This window comes from Cryptomeria japonica, chromosome 11 (assembly GCF_030272615.1).
Source record: "Cryptomeria japonica chromosome 11, Sugi_1.0, whole genome shotgun sequence".
NCBI lineage: Eukaryota > Viridiplantae > Streptophyta > Pinopsida > Cupressales > Cupressaceae > Cryptomeria > Cryptomeria japonica.
This window is the reverse complement of record NC_081415.1, coordinates 217,018,379-217,038,941: the sequence shown is the minus strand read 5'-3', so window position 1 is coordinate 217,038,941 and position 20,563 is coordinate 217,018,379. Positions and strand designations below refer to the sequence as shown.

At 37.3% G+C, this 20,563-nt stretch overlaps 1 protein-coding gene across 1 annotated transcript in view; it reads left to right on the top strand.

Moving 5' to 3' along the window:
• The window catches only part of LOC131077903 (probable LRR receptor-like serine/threonine-protein kinase At1g56140), a 127,703-nt gene that overhangs the window by 56,252 nt on the left and 50,888 nt on the right, over positions 1-20,563 (top strand). Inside the window, exon 12 of the mRNA XM_058015496.2 lies at positions 20,350-20,421. Within this exon, the coding sequence (XP_057871479.2) occupies positions 20,350-20,421 (72 nt within the window). The remainder of the gene's footprint in view (positions 1-20,349; positions 20,422-20,563) is intronic.

The window sequence follows — 20,563 nt, the reverse complement described above, 5'->3', positions numbered from 1 at the left end:
TGATGAGAGGGTGTGATCATAATGGGCTTAGTCCCCTCTTCTAACTCAATGACGTGATCTATCCCCCTATCTGGAGGAATGCCATGTGGAATACTGCCAAATAACTTGGCATGTCTATCAAGGATGTCCTGCATATCAAGCGGATGACTCTTAACCTATGGCTCTAGTGATGCTGGCATAATCAAGCACTCCGCTGCCCACTCAAAATCATCATGTTTGAACAACCTCTCCATCCTTCTCAAAGAAACTACCCTACAACTACCATCTGATAATCCTCTGAGTACCACGGTCCTGCCCTCATGCTGGAAACTCATCTCTACTCTCTCCATGTTGAGAGTAAACTCTCTCAACGATGCCATCCAAGTCATCCCTAAGATAACGTCATAATCACCCATGTCCACAACATAGAACTCATCCTGGAGCTCATAACCATCTCCCAATCTGATGCGAAGATTTGTAATCTTCTGTGTGCATAGTAACTTGTGACCACTAGCTACCATGACTCGAAATCCTAAATGTTCTTCAGTTTGCCACCATCTCCTAGCCACTAACTGTGAATCTATGAAATTATGTGTGGCCCCAGTGTCCAACAAAGCAACCACCTTTTGTCCCTGTATGGTGCCACGCACCTTAAAAGTAATTGCCTTTTGAGCACCTGTCAATCTAGCTAGGGACTTCTCATTCCCTGAACCCTCCTTAGTGGCACTACTCTCACCATCAGACTCTGACTGCTGCTCCTCATCCTCTAACTGTGACTCCTCAGTAGAGAAGTACTCCATCTGGTTGGCCTTAGCCTTCAGAGGACACTTGTGAGATAAATCCCACGGTTCCCTACACTGAAAACATAGTTTTTTCCACCTCAACTCGTTCAGTGTCTCATCGTCTAACCTCTTTGATTCTTTTTTCTGAGGCTGAGAATCCTTATGTAGAGGTTTCTTATCCTTATCTTTCTTGAAGTGTGGATCCTTAGGAGTGAACTTACTCCTAGAAGTGGAAGGTGCAAGATCTCTTGCCTTCCGAATGGCATCCTGCAATGTGAGGGGATCGTGTCCCTTCACCCAACCACGAAGAGGCTCTGACAATCCATCCACAAACAGTACAATCAACCTGCTCTCCGAAATGTCTGTAACCAACACTGATAGACTCTGGAAATCTGAGATGTAACTATCGATAGGACCCCACTGTCTCAACTGGGCTAACTCCTTGAAATGGAGTTTTGGATCCTTCATATCAAACTTGTCAATCAACCTCTCAGTGAACTCTGTGTATGTGTCTATTTGGTTATGGCCCAATGTGACCATACCATGGTACCACCACTCGTGTGCACTCCCATCCAAGTGCAATGCAGCATATTTAATCGGATCCTCCTCAAGCATGGGATTAAGTTGGAAATAAGTATCTAATTTCTGGACCCATGTCCATGCTGAAGCCTTCCCTGTATCATCATAGTATGGAATAGACAACTTTCCCAACTTCTTCCTCATCTCATAATTCTATTGTCGGTTTCCTCTCATGGGCATATTCTTGAGTCTAACATCCATATATTCCCTGAATGTCATCTCAGCCTGTAACTTAGGGCTAGAGTTCCTCCAATCATCCATAATCATATCTTGAATCTCTTGTTGTGTAGGACTGGCATTATTCTGGTCATTCTATCTCGGAGGAAACTGTGGCATGAGTGGTCTCGTAGTAGAAGAACCTGCTCTAGCATATGTCCCGGTTCCCCTGTTGACCGATGCGTCTCCATTACCTCCATTACCCTGATTGGTATTATTACCTTGGTTGCCATTATTACCTTGGTTGGCATTATTGCCTTGATCTGCTCTCGTCAAATGTTGGGTAATGGCTATAGCCATCTACTGCAATGTAGCCTGGAGCTCCCTCTGACCCCTAGCAAGATCATTGAGCATCTCCCTAGTCCTAGGTTCTCCCCTTTCCCCATCTCTTTCACCCATGGCTGATGCTGAAAAAGGGTCACCCTCCTCTTCAATCTCTGGTGAATTTTGTAAGTTTGGGTTTGACCTGTTTCTCCTCAAGTAATACTGATGTGCTGGACGCATGAAACCCTCACAGGATGGCAAGAAAAACAAGCTCTGATACCACTATAATGGACACCCTAGAATGCCCAAAAACTAAACCAACTGCTGATAGGAATTTAGCCAAATAGTTTGCATCCAACTCCTTATTTCTCTGTTTAATGTTTAAACCCCCTTATGGCTTCGGAAATGAAATGTTTGTTTATTTTTAAGTCTTTGCATAGATTTGAAATCACATAAAATGAACTAGAAGGAAATTACAATAATATGCAACATGAAGATTGAATTACTGCTAATATGATATTATTTCCAGAATTAATAAAATCAAATACATAGCAAATTTTTTCAACTCACTAAATACTCCAACATTTTTGACACAATGTGATGCAGAGTGCACAACCAGAAGTGTGCCAATGGGCTCACCATCTCTAGAACTCACAAGGTGACTTTCCCAACTTAGTCAACCTTACCCACACTTCACAAAAGGTATGAAAGCTCACCTTCACTCAATCCTTAGACCTACTCAAAGGCCAAACCCAAATCCTATGGGTTACTCAACTTAGACACAAAAGTTGCTTTAGAGACTCAATCCCCTAGTGAGACTCAAATAGGAAAAATAACTCAAATCTGCTCTTTGATGCAAAACAGTAGTAGGGACACCTTTAAGGACCCTAAACAACCAAGAATCAACTACTAGTTTGATTCCCCAAGCCCCACAATACCAACTTCACCATTTGGACCTACTAGGCTACTAGGTCTCACAAATAGAAATCGGGTAACACAAGACAAATTAAACAAAGTATTTGGTACTGTTTTTGTTGATTTAGAACCTCCAACAGATGTTTGGACAAACCCCAAGAGATCAGATCCTCACCCCACTCCTGCACTATCAAACCCTTACTTGGTTCATAGGCCTAAGTGGCCAATTTAGGCTTGGAAGACAAGCAAACACTTGATGATGGGTACACAAGGTTAGGACAGAGTCTTGAGAGGTATATTCAATCTGATTTCATGTTTTCAACAGCTTTCACCAACCCCTTGGTCCTTCCACCAATCTGCACTCTTCATTCATCCACTTGCCGGCTAAATACATGAGGATATTTAGCCTAAGGCTTGCACAAACACCAAGAAAACTCAATCACCAAATCCTGAGCATTTGGGATATTATAGTACATCCTTAGACCTTGCAAATTCCAAAGGGGCATGAATTATTACCTCTAGAATTGCAAGATATTGTCCATATAGCAGCAAATTCCTCAAAACCCTATGGGTTTGGGGCTGATTTTAGAAAAAATGCAATATCTTCCACAAAACAACTCCAAATTCAGTCAAACCAGATTCATATGAAAGGTATTTCACGTGCCTATGCAACCATGGACCTGTATTAGACTTTTCCAATCCGTACAAATTCGTACAAACATGTTTTTGCTTAGAAAACTGGTTTTTTTCCAAAATTTTTATCACTTTTTACATCAATTCGACTCCCAACCTTTTGGGAATTGTTTTGAAGGCCTAAATAGGCTTCCCCAAACTGTTACAACCGAACCAAGGTGGTTAGAAACCATGAGAACCATTTTTCAACTAATTTTCAAAAAATTGTCAAAGTTGCAAAGCAACTTTTACAATTTTTGCATTTTTTGCATTTTTGCCTTCTAGGACTCCAATCAACTTATAAATGGTTATAACATGTCCATAATGATCACAAAACATAAAAATCTATCTCCTAATGTCAAAACTCAACAATACTAGAAAATGCCATACTAGACCTAATAGGATCCTAGTGGACTAAGGGTAACTCTAGGCTTATAGCATGACCTAAGAGTCCCTTGACCACACAAAAGGATCAACAATTCCATGGATGGTCATCACACATCCTTATTACAATGCCAAACAAGAAAAAAAACAAAATTCCATAAAAGACATGTGAAGGTGCCCTGCACCATGCTCCACAGGTTCAAAAGAACTCAAGTCCCTTGAGTTGGAATGCTCTCAAACTGAAACCCTGCCTTTTCAATGGCCTCCTTAGTCATCCATGTGGCTTCCTCCAGGGGTTGATGTTTCCATTTGACCAAATACTCATAATACACTTTCCTCCTTGTTTGTTTGATCACCCTCTTGTCAAGGATACTCTCAATCTCTAGAGTAGAGGGCTGGGATATCTCCTTGAGTGACTCATCATGCTGGACATCTGATGCACCTGCAACAAAAACATCATCTACAGATCCTTTATAAGGATACAAGTCAGCAACATTAAAAATAGGTGATAAACCAATAGAAGAAGGTAAATCCACTTTGTAGGCATTGTTGCCACACTTCTTGAGGATCTTGCAAGGACCAAGCTTTTTCATCAGCAACTTGGTGTACTTCTCCTTTGGCAATCTCTCCTTTTTCAGATGTACCATCACCAAATCACCCACCTTGAATTGCAAATCTCTTCTCTTCTTATCTGCTGCTGCCTTATATTTTTCAGTGGTATGTTGCAACCGGTTCTTGACTTGTTCATGCACATCCTTCATTACCTCTACAAAATCTTCAGCCAAAGCACTCTTCTTCTCCATATGACTGACATCTCTGAGTTCCATTATCCCTCTAGGGTGCACACCATACACAATTTGAAAAGGAGTCATACCTATACTTCTATTAATGGAATCATTATAAGAAAACTCAGCTTGTGCCAATATAGAATCCCAACTTGAACCATATTCTTGTGTTAGACATCTCAAGAGGTTTCCAAGTGACCTATTGATGACCTCGGTCTGTCCATCTGATTGAGGATGTTATGCTGAAGATAAAGCAACATTAGTTCCAAGTTTTTTCCATAAGGTCCTCCAAAAGTGACCTATAAATTTAGGATCCCTATCGGATATGATTGACATAGGGAATCCATGAAGTCTGACTACTTCTTTAAAGAATAAACTAGCAACATGTGAAGCATCATGAGTGGTTTTGCAAGGAATAAAATGAGCCATTTTGGAAAATCTGTCCACAACTACATACACACTATCATAACCAGATTTAGTTCTTGGAAGGCCAAGCATAAAGTCCATACTTACTGAATCCCATGGCTTTGAAGGGATAGGCAATGGTGTATAAAGTCCTGCATTAGATGTTTGGCCCTTGGCTCTTTGACAAACATAACAAGTCTCAACAAACTTTCTTACATCAGTCTGAAGTTTAGGCCAAAAATAAAATCTTCTCACCAATTCCAAGGTCTTATCTACTCCAAAGTGACCTGCCAAGCTTCCACAATGCTTTTCCTTGATTATATTTTCCCTTATTGACCCCTTAGGCACACAAAGTAAACTACCTTTGAACAAAATTCCATCTTGTATCAGAAACTCAAAAAAATCAGTATGATACCTTGCTGTCATATCCATGCATACCTTGTAGGCTTCCTTGAAATCTTCATCCGTAGCATACATATCCTTGATTGCATTGATACCTGCACTTTCCAATTGAATTTCTTTGATGGCTAAACTCCTCCTACTCAAAGCATCAGCAACCTTATTAGCAACTCCTTTTTTATGTTTTATGGTAAAAGTATAAGATTGCAAGAATTCCATCCATTTAACATGTCTATGATGAAGTTTCTCCTGCCTATTTAGAAAACTCAAAGCATGATTGTCTGTGTATACAATGAATTCCTTAGGGAGTAGGTAGTGCCTCCATTTCCTCAAGGCTTGAACCATAGCATAGAGTTCAAGGTCATAAGTGGAATACTTTTGTTTAGCCTCATTCAATTTTTCACTAAAGAATGCTACTGGTCTCCCATCTTGACTTAGGACTCCTCCAATAGCTCTATTACTAGCATCACATTCTACCACAAAAACCTTATGAAAATCAGGAAGTACAAGCATAGGAAGTTCTGCAATCTTCTTTTTCAACATCTCAAATGACCTACTTGCTTCATGAGTCCACACAAATACACATTTCCTTCCACCTTTGATAGTATCTATGAGTGGAGCACAAATTCCACTAAAGTTTCTAATGAACTTTCTATAGAAACTACATAAGCCATGAAAACTCTTTACCTCAGTGGCATTTGTAGGTGCTGGCCAATTAAGAATGGCTTCAACCTTGGCTGGATCCATTTTCAGATTTCCTTGTGAGATAACAAATCCAAGGAAAACCAACTCTTCTTGCATGAATGAACACTTCTCAAGGTTGATTTTTAGTTGCTCTTCATGAAGCTTTTTTAAAACCATATCTATGTGTTTTAGATGCTCTTCCTTGTTGCTGCTAAACACCAAAATATCATCCATATACACTACAACAAACTTGTTAATGAAAGGTGTTAAGACTTCATTCATCAAGCGCATGAAAGTACTAGGAGCATTTGACAAACCAAAAGGCATTACAACCCACTCAAACAAACCTTCATTGGTCTTGAAAGCTGTTTTCCATTCATCTCCTTGTCTGATCCTAATCTGATGGTATCCACTCTTGAGGTCAATTTTTGAGTAGTACTTAGCCCCTCCTAGACAATCCATGAGATCTTCTAATCTTGGCATAGGAAACCGATATCTGATGGTTATCTTGTTGATTGCTCTAGAGTCAATGCATAATCTCCAAGTTCCCTCTTTCTTAGGTGCAAGGACTATTGGTACAGCACATGGACTAACACTTTTCCTTATGAAACCCTTCTCTAACAATTCTTGAATCTGCCTTGCTACTTTTGCATTTTGTTCAGGGGTAAGTTTATAAGCTGCCTTATTGGGTAAAGTGGCTCCTGGAATCAGATCTATACAATGACTTATCATCCTTTCAGGGGGCAAAGTATCATTGGTATCATCTGCAACAATTCCTTTATACTGATCCAACAAATCAAAAACCTCCTTGGGACCTACATTCTTCAACAAGTTCTGATTTTTCTCCTTCTTAGGTATGTTGTCCTTAGGCTTCACTACAACAGCAAAACATGGTGTTTTGTCCTCCTTCAAGCCTTTCAAAAATTCTTTTTCTCCAACCAGCATCACACTACTAGTTAATACCATATCCTTGGGTTCATCCTGCAAGGGTGTCATTGTAAAGTTTTCACCATTCTTCTTGATGTGATACACATTCCTCTTCCCATCATGTTGGGCACTAGTATCATATTGCCAAGGTCTTCCTAAAAGAAGATGGCAAGCATCCATATTCACTACTTCACACAAAACTTTATCCTCATATTCACCTATTGAAAAACTTACCCAACATTGCTCATTAACTAGTGTTTGTTGCTCCTTATTCAACCATGAAACCTTATATGGGTTAGGATGAGGCATTTTCTTTAATCCTAACTTCTCAATCATTTCAATAGAAGCCAAATTCTCAGTAGAACCAGAATCTACAATTACCTTACATGGTTTACCATTCACCAAGCATTTAGTTCGGAACAAGGACTTCCTTTGTGGTGGCTCCTCCTTGATTGGTGTCAAGAGTGTTCTATTGAACATGATGCATTCTCCATTCACTGGATCAGCAAGCTTAGATGAGGCAGTCTGATATGAAGTGGTACTTTGGTGGTCATCCTCGTGCTAGGTGCACTCTCCTTTCTCCTTGCTGGCCTGAACTACTGCTAGCTTTCTCAGGGCATCTAAAAGATTGGTGACCAACCTGATTGCATGAGAAACATCTCCCAGTGAAGACATTAGATCCTCTACCTCCAAATCTACCTCTTCCATTTCCTCTTCCACCTCTAGGAGTACCTCTATGATTAGAATCTTTATCAGCATCTTGCTGGCTGCTCTCACTTTGCTGCCTTTGGAATGAACCTCTAACATGAAATCTGCCCCTTCCTCTAAAGTTTTGATTACCTCTTCCACCTCTATTGTTTTGTTCACCTCTCTTCCTTTGTTTTTCTTCTATTTTCAAAGCCATTTGATGACATTTATGGACTGATTCAGGGTTAAACAAACTCAACTCATCCTGAATGCTATATTTCAGTCCATTTACATATCTAGCCAACTTCTGATTTTCAGTTTCAGATATCTTAGTCTTCAAAGAAAGTTTATAAAACTCCTCTGTATAGGTACTTACATCCATATCTTTTTGTTTCAGATTATGTAGCTTCTTGTGGAGGGTTACTTCATAGTCTTCAGGAACAAATTGTTTTTTTATCTCAGCCAACATCTTCTTCCATGTGGTAATAGGTGCTTTGTTGTTCTCCACCCTCTCATTCTGCAAGAAGTTCCACCAACTCAATGCTGGTCCTTTCATCTTTGATTTGGCTATCTTCACCTTTGAACTCTCAAGTGTATCATCACATTCAAAGTAGTTTTCAAGGGCTTCCACCCAATCCATACATTCTTCAGCATTCATCTTTCCTGTGAACATTGGAACATCAGGTTTGCTATCCTTCCTTCCTACCTTTTCAAGGGCTTCTAGGAAGTGTCTTTGATCAGCAGGTATATTTAATCCATCAAACTGAGACCTAGGGGCCTCTTCTTCTTCTTCTTCCTCACATTCCTCTTCATCTCTTCTTGTCTCTTGTTTATGCTTGAGTTTTTCTAACTCCATCTCCATTTTCTTACTCCTTGCTAGGTGTTCTTTGAACATTTTTGCCAACTCCTTGTTGGTGATGTTTTGAGGAAATCCATCCCCATCATTTCATTCAATTTCTGACATCTTCTCACTACCAAAGATCTTAGTGGTGCTCTGATACCACTTGATGCAGAGTGCACAACCAGAAGTGTGCCAATGGGCTCACCGTCTCTAAACCTCACAAGGTGACTTTCCCAACTTAGTCAACCTTACCCACACTTCACAAAAGGTATGAAGGCTCACCTTCACTCAATCCTTAGACCTACTCAAAGGCCAAACCCAAATCCTATGGGTTACTCAACTTAGACACAAAAGTTGCTTTAGAGACTCAATCCCCTAGTGAGACTCAAATAGGAAAAATAACTCAAATCTGCTCTCTGATGAAAAACAGCAGTAGGGACACCTTTAAGGACCCTAAACAACCAAGAATCAACTACTGGTTTGATTCCCCAAGCCCCACAATACCAACTTCACCATTTGGACCTACTAGGCTACTAGGTCTCACAAATAGAAATCGGGTAACACAAGACAAATTAAACAAAGTATTTGGTACTGTTTTTGTTGATTTAGAACCTCCAACAGATGTTTGGACAAACCCCAAGAGATCAGATCCTCACCCCACTCCTGCACTATCAAACCCTTACTTGGTTCATAGGCCTAAGTGGCCAATTTAGGCTTGGAACACAAGCAAACACTTGATGATGGGTACACAAGGTTAGGACAGAGTCTTGAGAGGTATATTCAATCTGATTTCATGCTTTTCAACAGCTTTCACCAACCCCTTGGTCCTTCCACCGATCTGCACTCTTCATTCATCCACTTGCCGGCTAAATACATGAGGATATTTAGCCTAAGGCTTGCACAAACACCAAGAAAACTCAATCACCAGATCCTGAGCATTTGGGATATTATAGTACATCCTTAGACCTTGTAAATTCCAAAGGGGAATGAATTATTACCTCTGGAATTGCAAGATATTGTCCATATAGCAGCAAATTCCTCAAAACCCTATGGGTTTGGGGCTGATTTTAGAAAAAATGCAATAACTTCCACAAAACAACTCCAAATTCAGTCAAACCAGATTCATATGAAAGGTATTTCATGTGCCTATGCAACCATGGACCTGTATCAGACTTTTCCAATCCGTACAAATTCGTACAAACACGTTTTTGCTCAGAAAACTGGTTTTTTTCCAGAATTTTTATCACTTTTTACATCAATTCGACTCCCCACCTTTTGGGAATTGTTTTGAAGGCCTAAATAGGCTTCCCCAAACTGTTACAACTGAACCAAGGTGGTGAGAAACCATGAGAACCATTTTTCAACTAATTTTCAAAAAATTGTCAAAGTTGCAAAGCAACTTTTACAATTTTTGCATTTTTTGCATTTTTGCCTTCTAGGACTCCAATCAACTTATAAATGGTTCTAACATGTCCATAATGATCACAAAACATAAAAATATATCTCCTAATGTCAAAACTCAACAATACTAGAAAATGCCATACTAGACCTAATAGGATCCTAGTGGACTAAGGGTAACTCTAGGCTTATAGCATGACCTAAGAGTCCCTTGACCACACAAAAGGATCAACAATTCCATGGATGGTCATCACACATCCTTATTACAATGCCAAACAAGAAAAAAAACAAAATTCCATAAAAGACATGTGAAGGTGCCCTGCACCATAATGTTCCAACAATGACTTCCCATCTTGCTGCTACAGTAACATGAATAGTGTCATGCTACAGTAATGTGAATAGTGTCATGCTATAGTGGCGTGAATAGTGTCATGCTACGGTAACATGAATAGTGCTACGCTACAATGCTGCTACAGTATTAATTAGTCTTCAATCAGTCCAATATCTTCATAAAATCATCCCTTCAGAATGGCATAAGCATTGGACAAGAAGTGAAGAAGGTATGAACAAAAACACCAAATTTGCCTATAGCTGGAGATGCACCCAATTTGCCTGCTAATGAAGCTGATAGCAATGGATTTCAAAGGCCAAACCCCAAAGGAATGATGTTTAGAATGTCACAAGAGAGGATAGACGTTCCCTAATGCCAAGAACGGATCTGCAACTCACACATCAATTTCTTCTCATATTCAACATGCCGAGTGAAGCCACAAAAGCTTCCTTTTATTCTTTCTCCAAGGGTTGACCCAACTCACTTGAGCAATGTGGGATAAAAGATGTGCAATATAAAAAATATTAAAATATTCACTTATGTCTCCCTTGGGTGCCCCTTTGATTTGCACACATCCCCATAAAATAAATATTAAAGTAACACTTTAATATTTTACAATTAAATTAAATGTTACTTTAATAACACTTCAGGCATTAAAATATATTAGCAATCGGACTCTGAATAGCGCGAGTGATAGCTTGTCGAAAAGCTCTCGTCGAGGAGTATCGAACCCAATCATCGAAGCTAGCCTTCGTTGTGTCCTGCTGACTTACTAAAAATAGTAAGCATGCCTAAAACTAAGTAAATCAATTCTGTTTTAGCCCAAACTGGAAATAACTAGGCCAAAACACTCCAGGATCCCCTTAAACCTTTCGTTAGCCCTCGGGACCATGTAGAGCTAGGCTAACGCACATACACTTGGTCAATTGCTAAAGTGGGGACATTACATTCTATTCTTACAAAAGACAAAAGAAGTTTTAATACCTTGAACAAAGATATTTGGATACTTAACCATAACACAATTTTATATTTATCACCATTGTATATATATAGCTCTAACCTATTATTGCCAAACCTCGAAATCACAAAATACTATTCATACAAATCACACGTTGGAAATCTACCACCCATAGTCTTCATGATAGGACAATAGTAGCATTAACAAAACCACCCTCTATATTCATGTAGATCAATGGTTTCCTTTACCTCTAATATCAGCCTATGTTGTGGCATGATCAAGACCTTTGTATTCATTCCTTGACCAGTATTCTAGCAATTGATCAAATCTCCTCCACTTCTCTACCAAAAGTGTAACACATAGAACAATGTCACAGGAGATGTAGAGTGAACATTTAGAGACAAACAAACCTAGGGCAACTCTGGCAATATGTTTCTACTCGTATGAAGCAAAATATTTCTCCTTGCCTTAAGGATCTCCCATGAGCTTTGATACAATGTTGAAATTTGTAGGAAAAAATTGTAAAATAAAACTAAATCATACTGCTCTCAAGGATAATAACAAAATATGTAAAATGATATTATTATCCATCCAAGGTTTTCTTACAATGTATTATGCAAATGCCTATAAAGCATGCATTCTCATGTAATTTCCCCAAACTAACCAATGGAAAACTAATTCCAACCAACACAAAACTAACTAAACATTTTAATTACTAACACTAAATCACTAAGGTGCCTTTATTACAAAATGTAAACCTTATTTACCAACAATGGGGATGGATATTAGAATTTAAATAACTTCAACAAGCTAAAATAAATGCATTCCATTGAATTTGCATTGACAATCCTCCCCCTTTTAGCATTTTAGACTTTTTAGTATTTTTCCTAAAAGATCACCTTTTTCTATTTTTATGTACCTGTTGTGCTCATTGCACACACTCCCCATTGTCAACAGGGTCCCCCCTTTTTGTATTTACCTCGTTGAGGCCCTGAGTAGGAGTTTTTGTGAGTAGGTAGAGTGGATAACAACAATGAGAAATCTGAGCTTGAAGAAGATGATTCGACTTGAAATTGAGCTATCCTGAGTCCTAAGTCCTAAAGATTTCGCACCTCAAAAATAGGGATTTGACGAGCAGCTTGGATGCATTGAAATGTTACTTGCAATTCATTTTGCAAGGGAAAATTGAACAAAGAAGAATCTAAGGCAAAGATTCAAATGTTGACACAAAAAGAAAACAAGTCAAAATCTCGCAAAAATGCCAAAATGGCTGAAGTTTGTCAAAATCTCACAAAAATACCAAAATGGTTGAAGTTTGTCAAAATCTCGCAAAAATGCCAAAATGGCCAAAGTTTGTCAAAATCTTGCCAAAATGCCCAATTTTTGCAAAGGCATTATAACTTAGAAAGAAAATCACTCATTTAATCCAAATTGGCCGAATTTCACTAAGGAGTAAGGCATTAAAGTGTAAAGCCAAAAATTGCCTAAAAGGGTTAAATAGGCCAAAATACACATTTTGCAAAAAAGTTGTTGGTTGAAAATTTTGTACACTTGGGGAAATATACAAAATTGTGGTTTCAACCACAGCGTGTGAGTAAAACTCTCCTAATTAAGGGAAGGCTCCCCCTATCTAACTACAACTTTGAAAATAAAATAGGATGGGACAACAATCTTTCTTCTTCTTTCAAGAAAGACAATATCTTTTTCTCTTCACAGAAAAGTGATAGCGATTTGATATAAAATAGCAGTAACAACTTTCGAAATGAAATGAGAGAAAAGAAATGAAGTTTCCTGAAAGCTCAAAGACTTCCGTTACTTCCTTCGAGACAGGATAGCAATATCAAGCTCAAAGACTTGATTACATGAAGTCCTATCTACCCTTTTCTATACTAATTCTATCAAGAACAAATTATAACAGTGCAAAGATTGGAATATCTTATTCTTTTCTACTTAAAACAATGGGAAGTAGTATAAGCTCAAAGACTCACAGCTATTTCTCACAAAATCTACTCCTAAATTCTCCTAAGAACAAGTGAAAGCACAAAGACTTACAACTTCTCTCAACAAAATATTTATTTTAATCTATATTAACCTCAACTACTTGCAGCACAAAGACTGCAAATCAAATGTGATTAATCTCTTTAAGAAACACTTGGAAGAAAGATAATATAGAACACAAACTCAAGTATGTAGCACAAAGACTCAAAGCTTGAGCAATTTCCTTCTATTCCTTTCAATTCTTGAATTTACACATGAAAGCTCAAAGACTTCTTTGCTGTAAATTTGGCAGAGTTTTTGCTTGCTTTCCAAAAGATGAAGATTACAATAGACCCCTCAAGTATTTATAGAAGAGTAGCTTTGAGAAAAAGGTGGGAGGATCCTAACTAACTTGAGAGATTCTCTCAACCACCAAGACTTATTCAATAACTAACTAAGACTTATTCCAACTACAGTCCTAATTGAACACAACTTGTAGTTGCTTTACATGTAATTACAAAAGTGCAAGTAATAAGTTACCTTGCAATTACAAAGTTAAATTACAAATGCATAACTAAAACTATTCCATGTGTCTAAAGACACGACTCTAACAGCATCATCCTTTGTCTGTGATGATCTTCATGTCGCTTCAGGATGCTAGAACTTGAAGTATTCTAGATTGGTAAAGACATCTTGAACCAGAACGGGAACTTGCATCCTTATCTTCTTGCTTGGGGTAGTACTAGCTTTTCAAGAGGGAAAGGGCTGCCTTCCTCTTTTCACGTCATGACCATCTTTGTCTTGAAAGCATTCTATGCTCTCAACCATGAATTGTTGTTGTATCTCTTCTTTGTATCATCCTTCATTCTTGAAATCTTCTTGCAAAATAAGGCCCATGCCTTAATCCATTGATTTGGTAGATCGTGTGTGCAAACCGAACTGACAAGGGAAGAGATAAATTGATGCGAAAATGGGCTCACAAGTGAATTTCGGGTTCCGGAAGCTGCATTACATGTGTGGGGAAAACAAGAGCATTAACTTGCAATTGTGGAGAACAAACATGCAACTTCATATGTGTAATGGGTAACTACAAGTTTGCACTTGTAATTGGACCTTTAAAACTCATTTTCAAGTATTTTTTGAGTGCATTTTGGACCAATTTCGGGTTCTGGATGGCTGACCATAGGTAGACTTTAAATGGAAAAAATGGATGAAGGTGTGAAATGAGTGGATGAAATAGTATGTACGGATGATGGAAATGAATGAGTGAAAACGAAAAGATTTTGGGAAGATCGTCTTCAAGAAAATGGGAAGAACTTTCAACATGTAATCCGGTTCTAAAAACCCGATTTTGAAAGAATGGGTATTTTTCATCTTTGCAACTTGGAATTTCAACCAAAAGTGGTTAAATTCTTTTAACTGTAAGGGAAGAACAATTATTTTCATCCAACTTGCAATCGGGATTTAAAATCCCGAATACAAGTAAAGAGGGAAAATGGGGAAGAACAATGCAATCCACAAATTGCCTTGCAAGGGGAAAATCTCTCACAAAACCGATTTTTGGGGCAAAATAATCATATACAAATTTACAACCAGAAAGGAAAAACAAGAAGACAAGAAAACAAGAAAATGAAACAAAGAAAGAAAAGAAATCAAACCTTGCTTCAAACTGAAAATGCCTCTTCAAAAAGATGATCAATCTCTGAAAGAAGGAAGGAGAACTCTTGAAAAGAAATTTACCGCATTCCAAAACCCTAGCCACGTTTTTGGAAAAAACGTCAAATGTATCAAAATGCCCATTAAAAGCATGAAGAATCGGTTAAGTAAAGCACCCAACCTCCACGCCTAGGCAAGACAAGCCAAAACGATTTAGGAAAGATAAGATTTGTGGCAATTGAATGAGGCAAATCATGGCATTTTTCAAAAACGTTTTTGCTGTTAAAACCCAATAAAACTAGCGATAATGTCTTCCAAATGGCATGAAGAGAGTTGGAAAATGCATGAAAATAGCAAGGAATTCAAAACGCCTTCCTCCTTGAATTTATCCACAAAAATCGTTGGAAATCTTCAACAAAATCCTCCAATATTGCTGGTTGGGTTTTTGGGAAAGAACAAGTTTAAAATTGCATGCAATAAGGAAAATCGGGTTTTTTAGAGAAAACAACAAGTTTAAAATGTTACTTTTCTCTCAACAAGGCAAAATCGGGTTTTAAAAATCCAACTACAAGTTTAAAATTTCACTTTTTCCATCAACAAGGAAAAATCGGGTTTTAAAAATTCAATTGCAAGTTTAAAATTCCCCAATTTGCACTTTATGGAGAAAATCGGGATTTTTGGGCAAAATAGAAAGTTTAAAATGTAACTTTATTTCAATTCTAGGCAAAATCGGGTTTTGGAGAGAGATGTGTAAGTTACAAATTACTTGTAAAGGGAAAATAAAATCCCTACAAGTAGTTTTAATAACTTGCACATATGTAATAGAGCTTAAAAATCCCTATTACAAGCAAAAGACATTAAAGTAGGGGTTTTTCAAAAGAATTACAAGTAAACTTGTAACTTAACCAAAAAATCCCTATTTTAACTTAAATAACCAAAAAGCAACAAAGGGGAAATAAAAAGCAAATTACAAGTTATTATTTTTCAATAAAGTGCACTTGTAATTAGCCTAAAATTTTCCTACAAAGACCAAAACAAAGGAAATCATTAAAACTTGCAATTCAAGGAAAATTTCCCACCTGCAGTCAGGGAGAAAAAACCCAAAATTGAAGGAATGACATAGCAAACGAACCCAAAATGTGATGGAATTTGAAACGTGGTTCGAGGATGGACTGAGGATTAATTCAATCCAAGGATTAGTCAAAATTTTGCCTCGAGAAGCGTGCCATAGAGTAAAATTTTCATTTTTTTCACAAAAATTTCATGTAATGGTCCTTCATTTTTGAAAACAAAAATGAAAGACAACAAAAGAAAAATTCCTAAGGCAAACAAAATTTGATGCAAGACAAGGAGGGAGGATTGGTCAAATTGGTGTTGAACCCTAGTTACCCTACCTAACCAAGTCACTCTGTGAAAAACTGCTATAACTTCTTCCTCACAACGAGTCTAAAACTCAAATCACCGACAAATGGAAGGTAATTCAATGCTTTATAAATACATATGACTGTCCAATCAATTTGAATCCATACAACACCATGCATGTGCAAAAAAAGGAGTAATTGCAGAAAATGAGCTTCCAATTGGTTGCCAATGATTTCAAATTAGTTTTCAAAAATTCAAATTTTTAGAATTCACATCATATCCTTTGTTTCCAATCATTGCTTATACAATTTATACCAAATTCTGCACTTTCCCACAGTCCCAAGAGACCTTTGGGCTGCATGACTGTTGGACTCCCAAATTTTGAAAAATCAAATGTAGACACTGACATCGGAATAACAATCCTGAAATGACAAATCAATGTTGGACACCGATGTCGAAATAACAATCCCGAACCGAGGTCTTGATCACCCATTGGAATAACTGATACAGGCGAAGTAACCATTATGTGCAATTTCGATAGAGTAAACTTACCCCGATGTCCCTATTTTGGCATAGCTATACCGAACAAGGCATCGGATGCCTATTGGAATAGCCCATCAAAGTCGGCTGAACAAGATTTTCCAATCCAAAAAGAGTAAACTATCTCGATGACACTTTATCGGGTTAACTATCCTGACGACAACTTTGACAACTTTTTACAACAATGACACTTTATCGAGTTAACTATCCCAATGACAACATTGACAACTTTTACAAACTTGCAAATTATGACTCCAAATTTGACATACCCACCTAAAAACATGAAATGACATTACAAATGGTCTCAATAGACCTTATTGAGTCAAAATGACATGACCCCTAACTCCTAAGAGTCAAACATCTAATTGACATGTTAACTAGACTCTAGGTGCTCCTGCACCAAAATCGCACTTCTTGATTGATTTGGCTGAATTTAGCAAATTGTGAAAAAGGGACTTTCTTGCATTTTGGTGAAAAAGCCCGAAAAATGAAGAAAAGGGAACTTTAAGTGATAAAGTGAAAAGGGACTTTCTTACATTTTGCTTCAAAAAGCCTAACTTTTCCCTTTAAGTGGCACAATTTTAAATCAAAAAGTGAAATGAAGTAAAGGGGATTCAAATTGTTTTAAAAAGTAAACATCTTTCATTTTCCCCTTTTATTCGCCGAAACGGAGCCCAACGTTGCCTTGATGACATTTAATATTTGTTGAATTTATTAAATCTTGCGAGGTGATTAAATCAAGTCAAAATCGCTTGTTTGCAGATCAACAACATCGAGAAGACGAGATCACGATCGAGGTTGGGAAGCAAAAATGCAAGAGCGTAGGATCAAAACGATAGTCCCAAACATTGCCAATGAAGAATGCACAGTAGAGTGCATAAAACAAAGTACGAAGAAGCGTGCCATCAACTGAACCAGCAAGATTGAAGACAAAAGAATACTCAGAATGCTACAAGTCTATGCATTCTCAAAAATACACAGCTGGAATTAATTCTAGAAAGATGGTTTGTAAAAACTGAAATTGTTTAATGTACATGACTACCTGTGGGCCTCGTCTAATGAATTTAAAGTGAAGGGACACAGGTCATTTATTTCCAACTACTGAATTGAGCTAAATTAATGCCAAACAGTTGTAGGTAGTTGAGAATATGGTTGGGAGGATAACTGAGGATTAACTAGGCATGGATTAAAGTTGCCAAGTTTCTAGAAGGCAGATCAGGGCCCTTGGATGCAATCAATCCTGGCCTTTGATTCAATTTGTAAAATCTATGAAAGGCAGGATGCCTCTCATTGTAAAGGATTAGATCAGGTTAGATTTTTAGACTCTTAGAGGTTAGAATTAGTTAGATTATTAGGAGTAGCATAGAACTGCTGCAGAAATTGTTGTAATGGCAACTGAAGAAAATATATGAACATTGAAACATGGTGTTTGTTGTCTTTGTTTTCTTCTGTTTGCATGGTATGCTTTCAATTGGTTTGTTAGAGTTCAATGGTTTTAATGGCAAAATGTGGGGGGTATTTGATGCATTTCAGATTCATACCATTTGCGATCTGTTGATTGTAGGTCATCATGCATGGTTAGTTTGAACCCAAAACTGTGCTTAGTTCAACTGTAGGTGTTTGTTTTGGGTTGCACCAGAATTGGGTGCCTAGATGAATCCCCACAGTTTGAAAATCCATTTATCCTTTGGAGCTTGCATCGTTCTTGTCAAGTTGTGAGGATGTCTCTGGCAAAACAAGAACTGGTTTATGGAAATCTATCTACCCACAGCACTAGTCATTCCTATCATTGCACTTAGGATCCCTAAACCCTTCCCTTTTGATCTTATTTCGTAGTTTGAGAATCAACATCACTGGATGGAGACCAACTTGTTGTAAACGTAAGGCCCCTTGTGTTACCAGCAAAAACACATCAAACCGCTGAGTTATCCTGCAGTCATGACCTGACATTTGGAACCTTGAGGTTGTCCCCTTTGATCAACTAAATCAGCATTAGGGATTCCTTACACAAGAGAGGATAGGATACTCACCAAGAACATTCTATTCTGCGTTGATCGGAGAGAGTTGTAGCAATGCAATTTTAGCCACGTCAACAATACCACATAGAGCAGGTTTTCTAGTCCTAGAAAAGGATACTTCCCTCCAAATTCCCAACTTCCCAAAATGTTAAGGATGTTGCCTACATCCCTAGTCATGTATCCCCATAAACACTGATTTTAGTTTGTAGAAGCTAGAAAATTCTTAATTCTAGTAATTGATTGATAACTCTTGTACCAATCATCATCTTGCATTTTCAATATGAGGTAATACAAGCTAGTGGACTAAGAGAGAGTTTGAATGATGAAAAAGGTCTTAGACATAAAACAAAAAAAATCAAATATCAACGTGAAGGTAGAATCTAATTTCTTCCATTCAAGATATTATAGCAATCAAAGAAGTAAGAATGCTGCCTAATAAAATTGAAAGTTTGGTATGTTTCCATGTGTGTTGGTGCTGAATAAATCTTGGAATGCTTCATTTATGTTGTAAGAAAAACTTTGACTTCAGTGTCCTATCAAAGACCAATTGACACATGAGTCATAGGTCATATGATTAAAACTATATATTATGAAAATAAAATGCTTTGTTTATGTAGTTTAGAAAACTTCAAGCTCAATTTCCTAATCAAATAAGTAAAAAATGACCAAACAGAAAAAATAACAATTGGTATTTTTCATTCCCAATGGAACACAAAATCATTTTGAATGTGTTGTTTATGTTGGCAAGAAAACCTCAAGCTCACTTTTTCATTGAAGGCTATTTGACACATGTTACAGGTCATCTCATTAAATTCAAGCTGTATCATAAAAAGAAGATTTACATATGATGCTAGCTAGATAACTTCCATCCATTCATATCAATATATTATTGGCATTCATCCCCGGTGTCTTTAAAAAATCATATAGCATCAACTTACTTTTTATTAGTCTAGCATTCATATCTTAGTTTTTCTCATTCCCTAGCCGGCTAGCCCTTATATTGTTAAGAGTAATTGAATACTGGCTTGGAAGACAATTATCTACAGCAAACTAATCTGAGCTTGTTACACTATACATACCATATAAGCCTCTCTAATGCTGATTTGTATTTCCACATTAATTATATAGAGTCATAGAAAACATACATAGATAGCTTGACATTTCACAAAACTTGAATTGCTTTTGGTCAGTTATATAAGATTATGATATCTAACTCCTAATTAGTAAACAAGTTCCATTTTGTTCTTTTTTATTAACAAGTGCTCTTTTTAGGTATCTACTTAGTTATAATTTAAAAAGTTCTTATGAACCACTAATCATGTATATGGGCCAATGAGATTGACTCAAAAAAATACAAACTTAAATCTTAATAAAACATCACTCAATTGACTGAAATTTCACAAGGCCGTCATAGCAATAACTATAGGGACTGAGTGTATGGTATTCAATAAGTGATAGTGTTTTTATGAAAAGCTTCAAGAGCTAGAAATTTGAAAAATATACAGATTTTAGTTTATGATTCAAATTTGACGTGTTCCATGAATGATTTTATTTTTCTATATCTACTTATTTTGAACTATTTGTTGTCAGGGACTTGAGTTTTAATAATTTTACAGGAGAGTTTCCTGCTTCACTTCAAAATTTGAGATCTTTGATATTCCTGTAAGTCACTTGCCTAAAAAACTATATTTGTTTGAACTTTGAATCATAGGTATATCTAAAAGTATATGCATTCAAAAATATCTTATTAATCTCATTATGGGAGTTGATAATGTGGACCTATCTGAACACAATTCATGTTGCA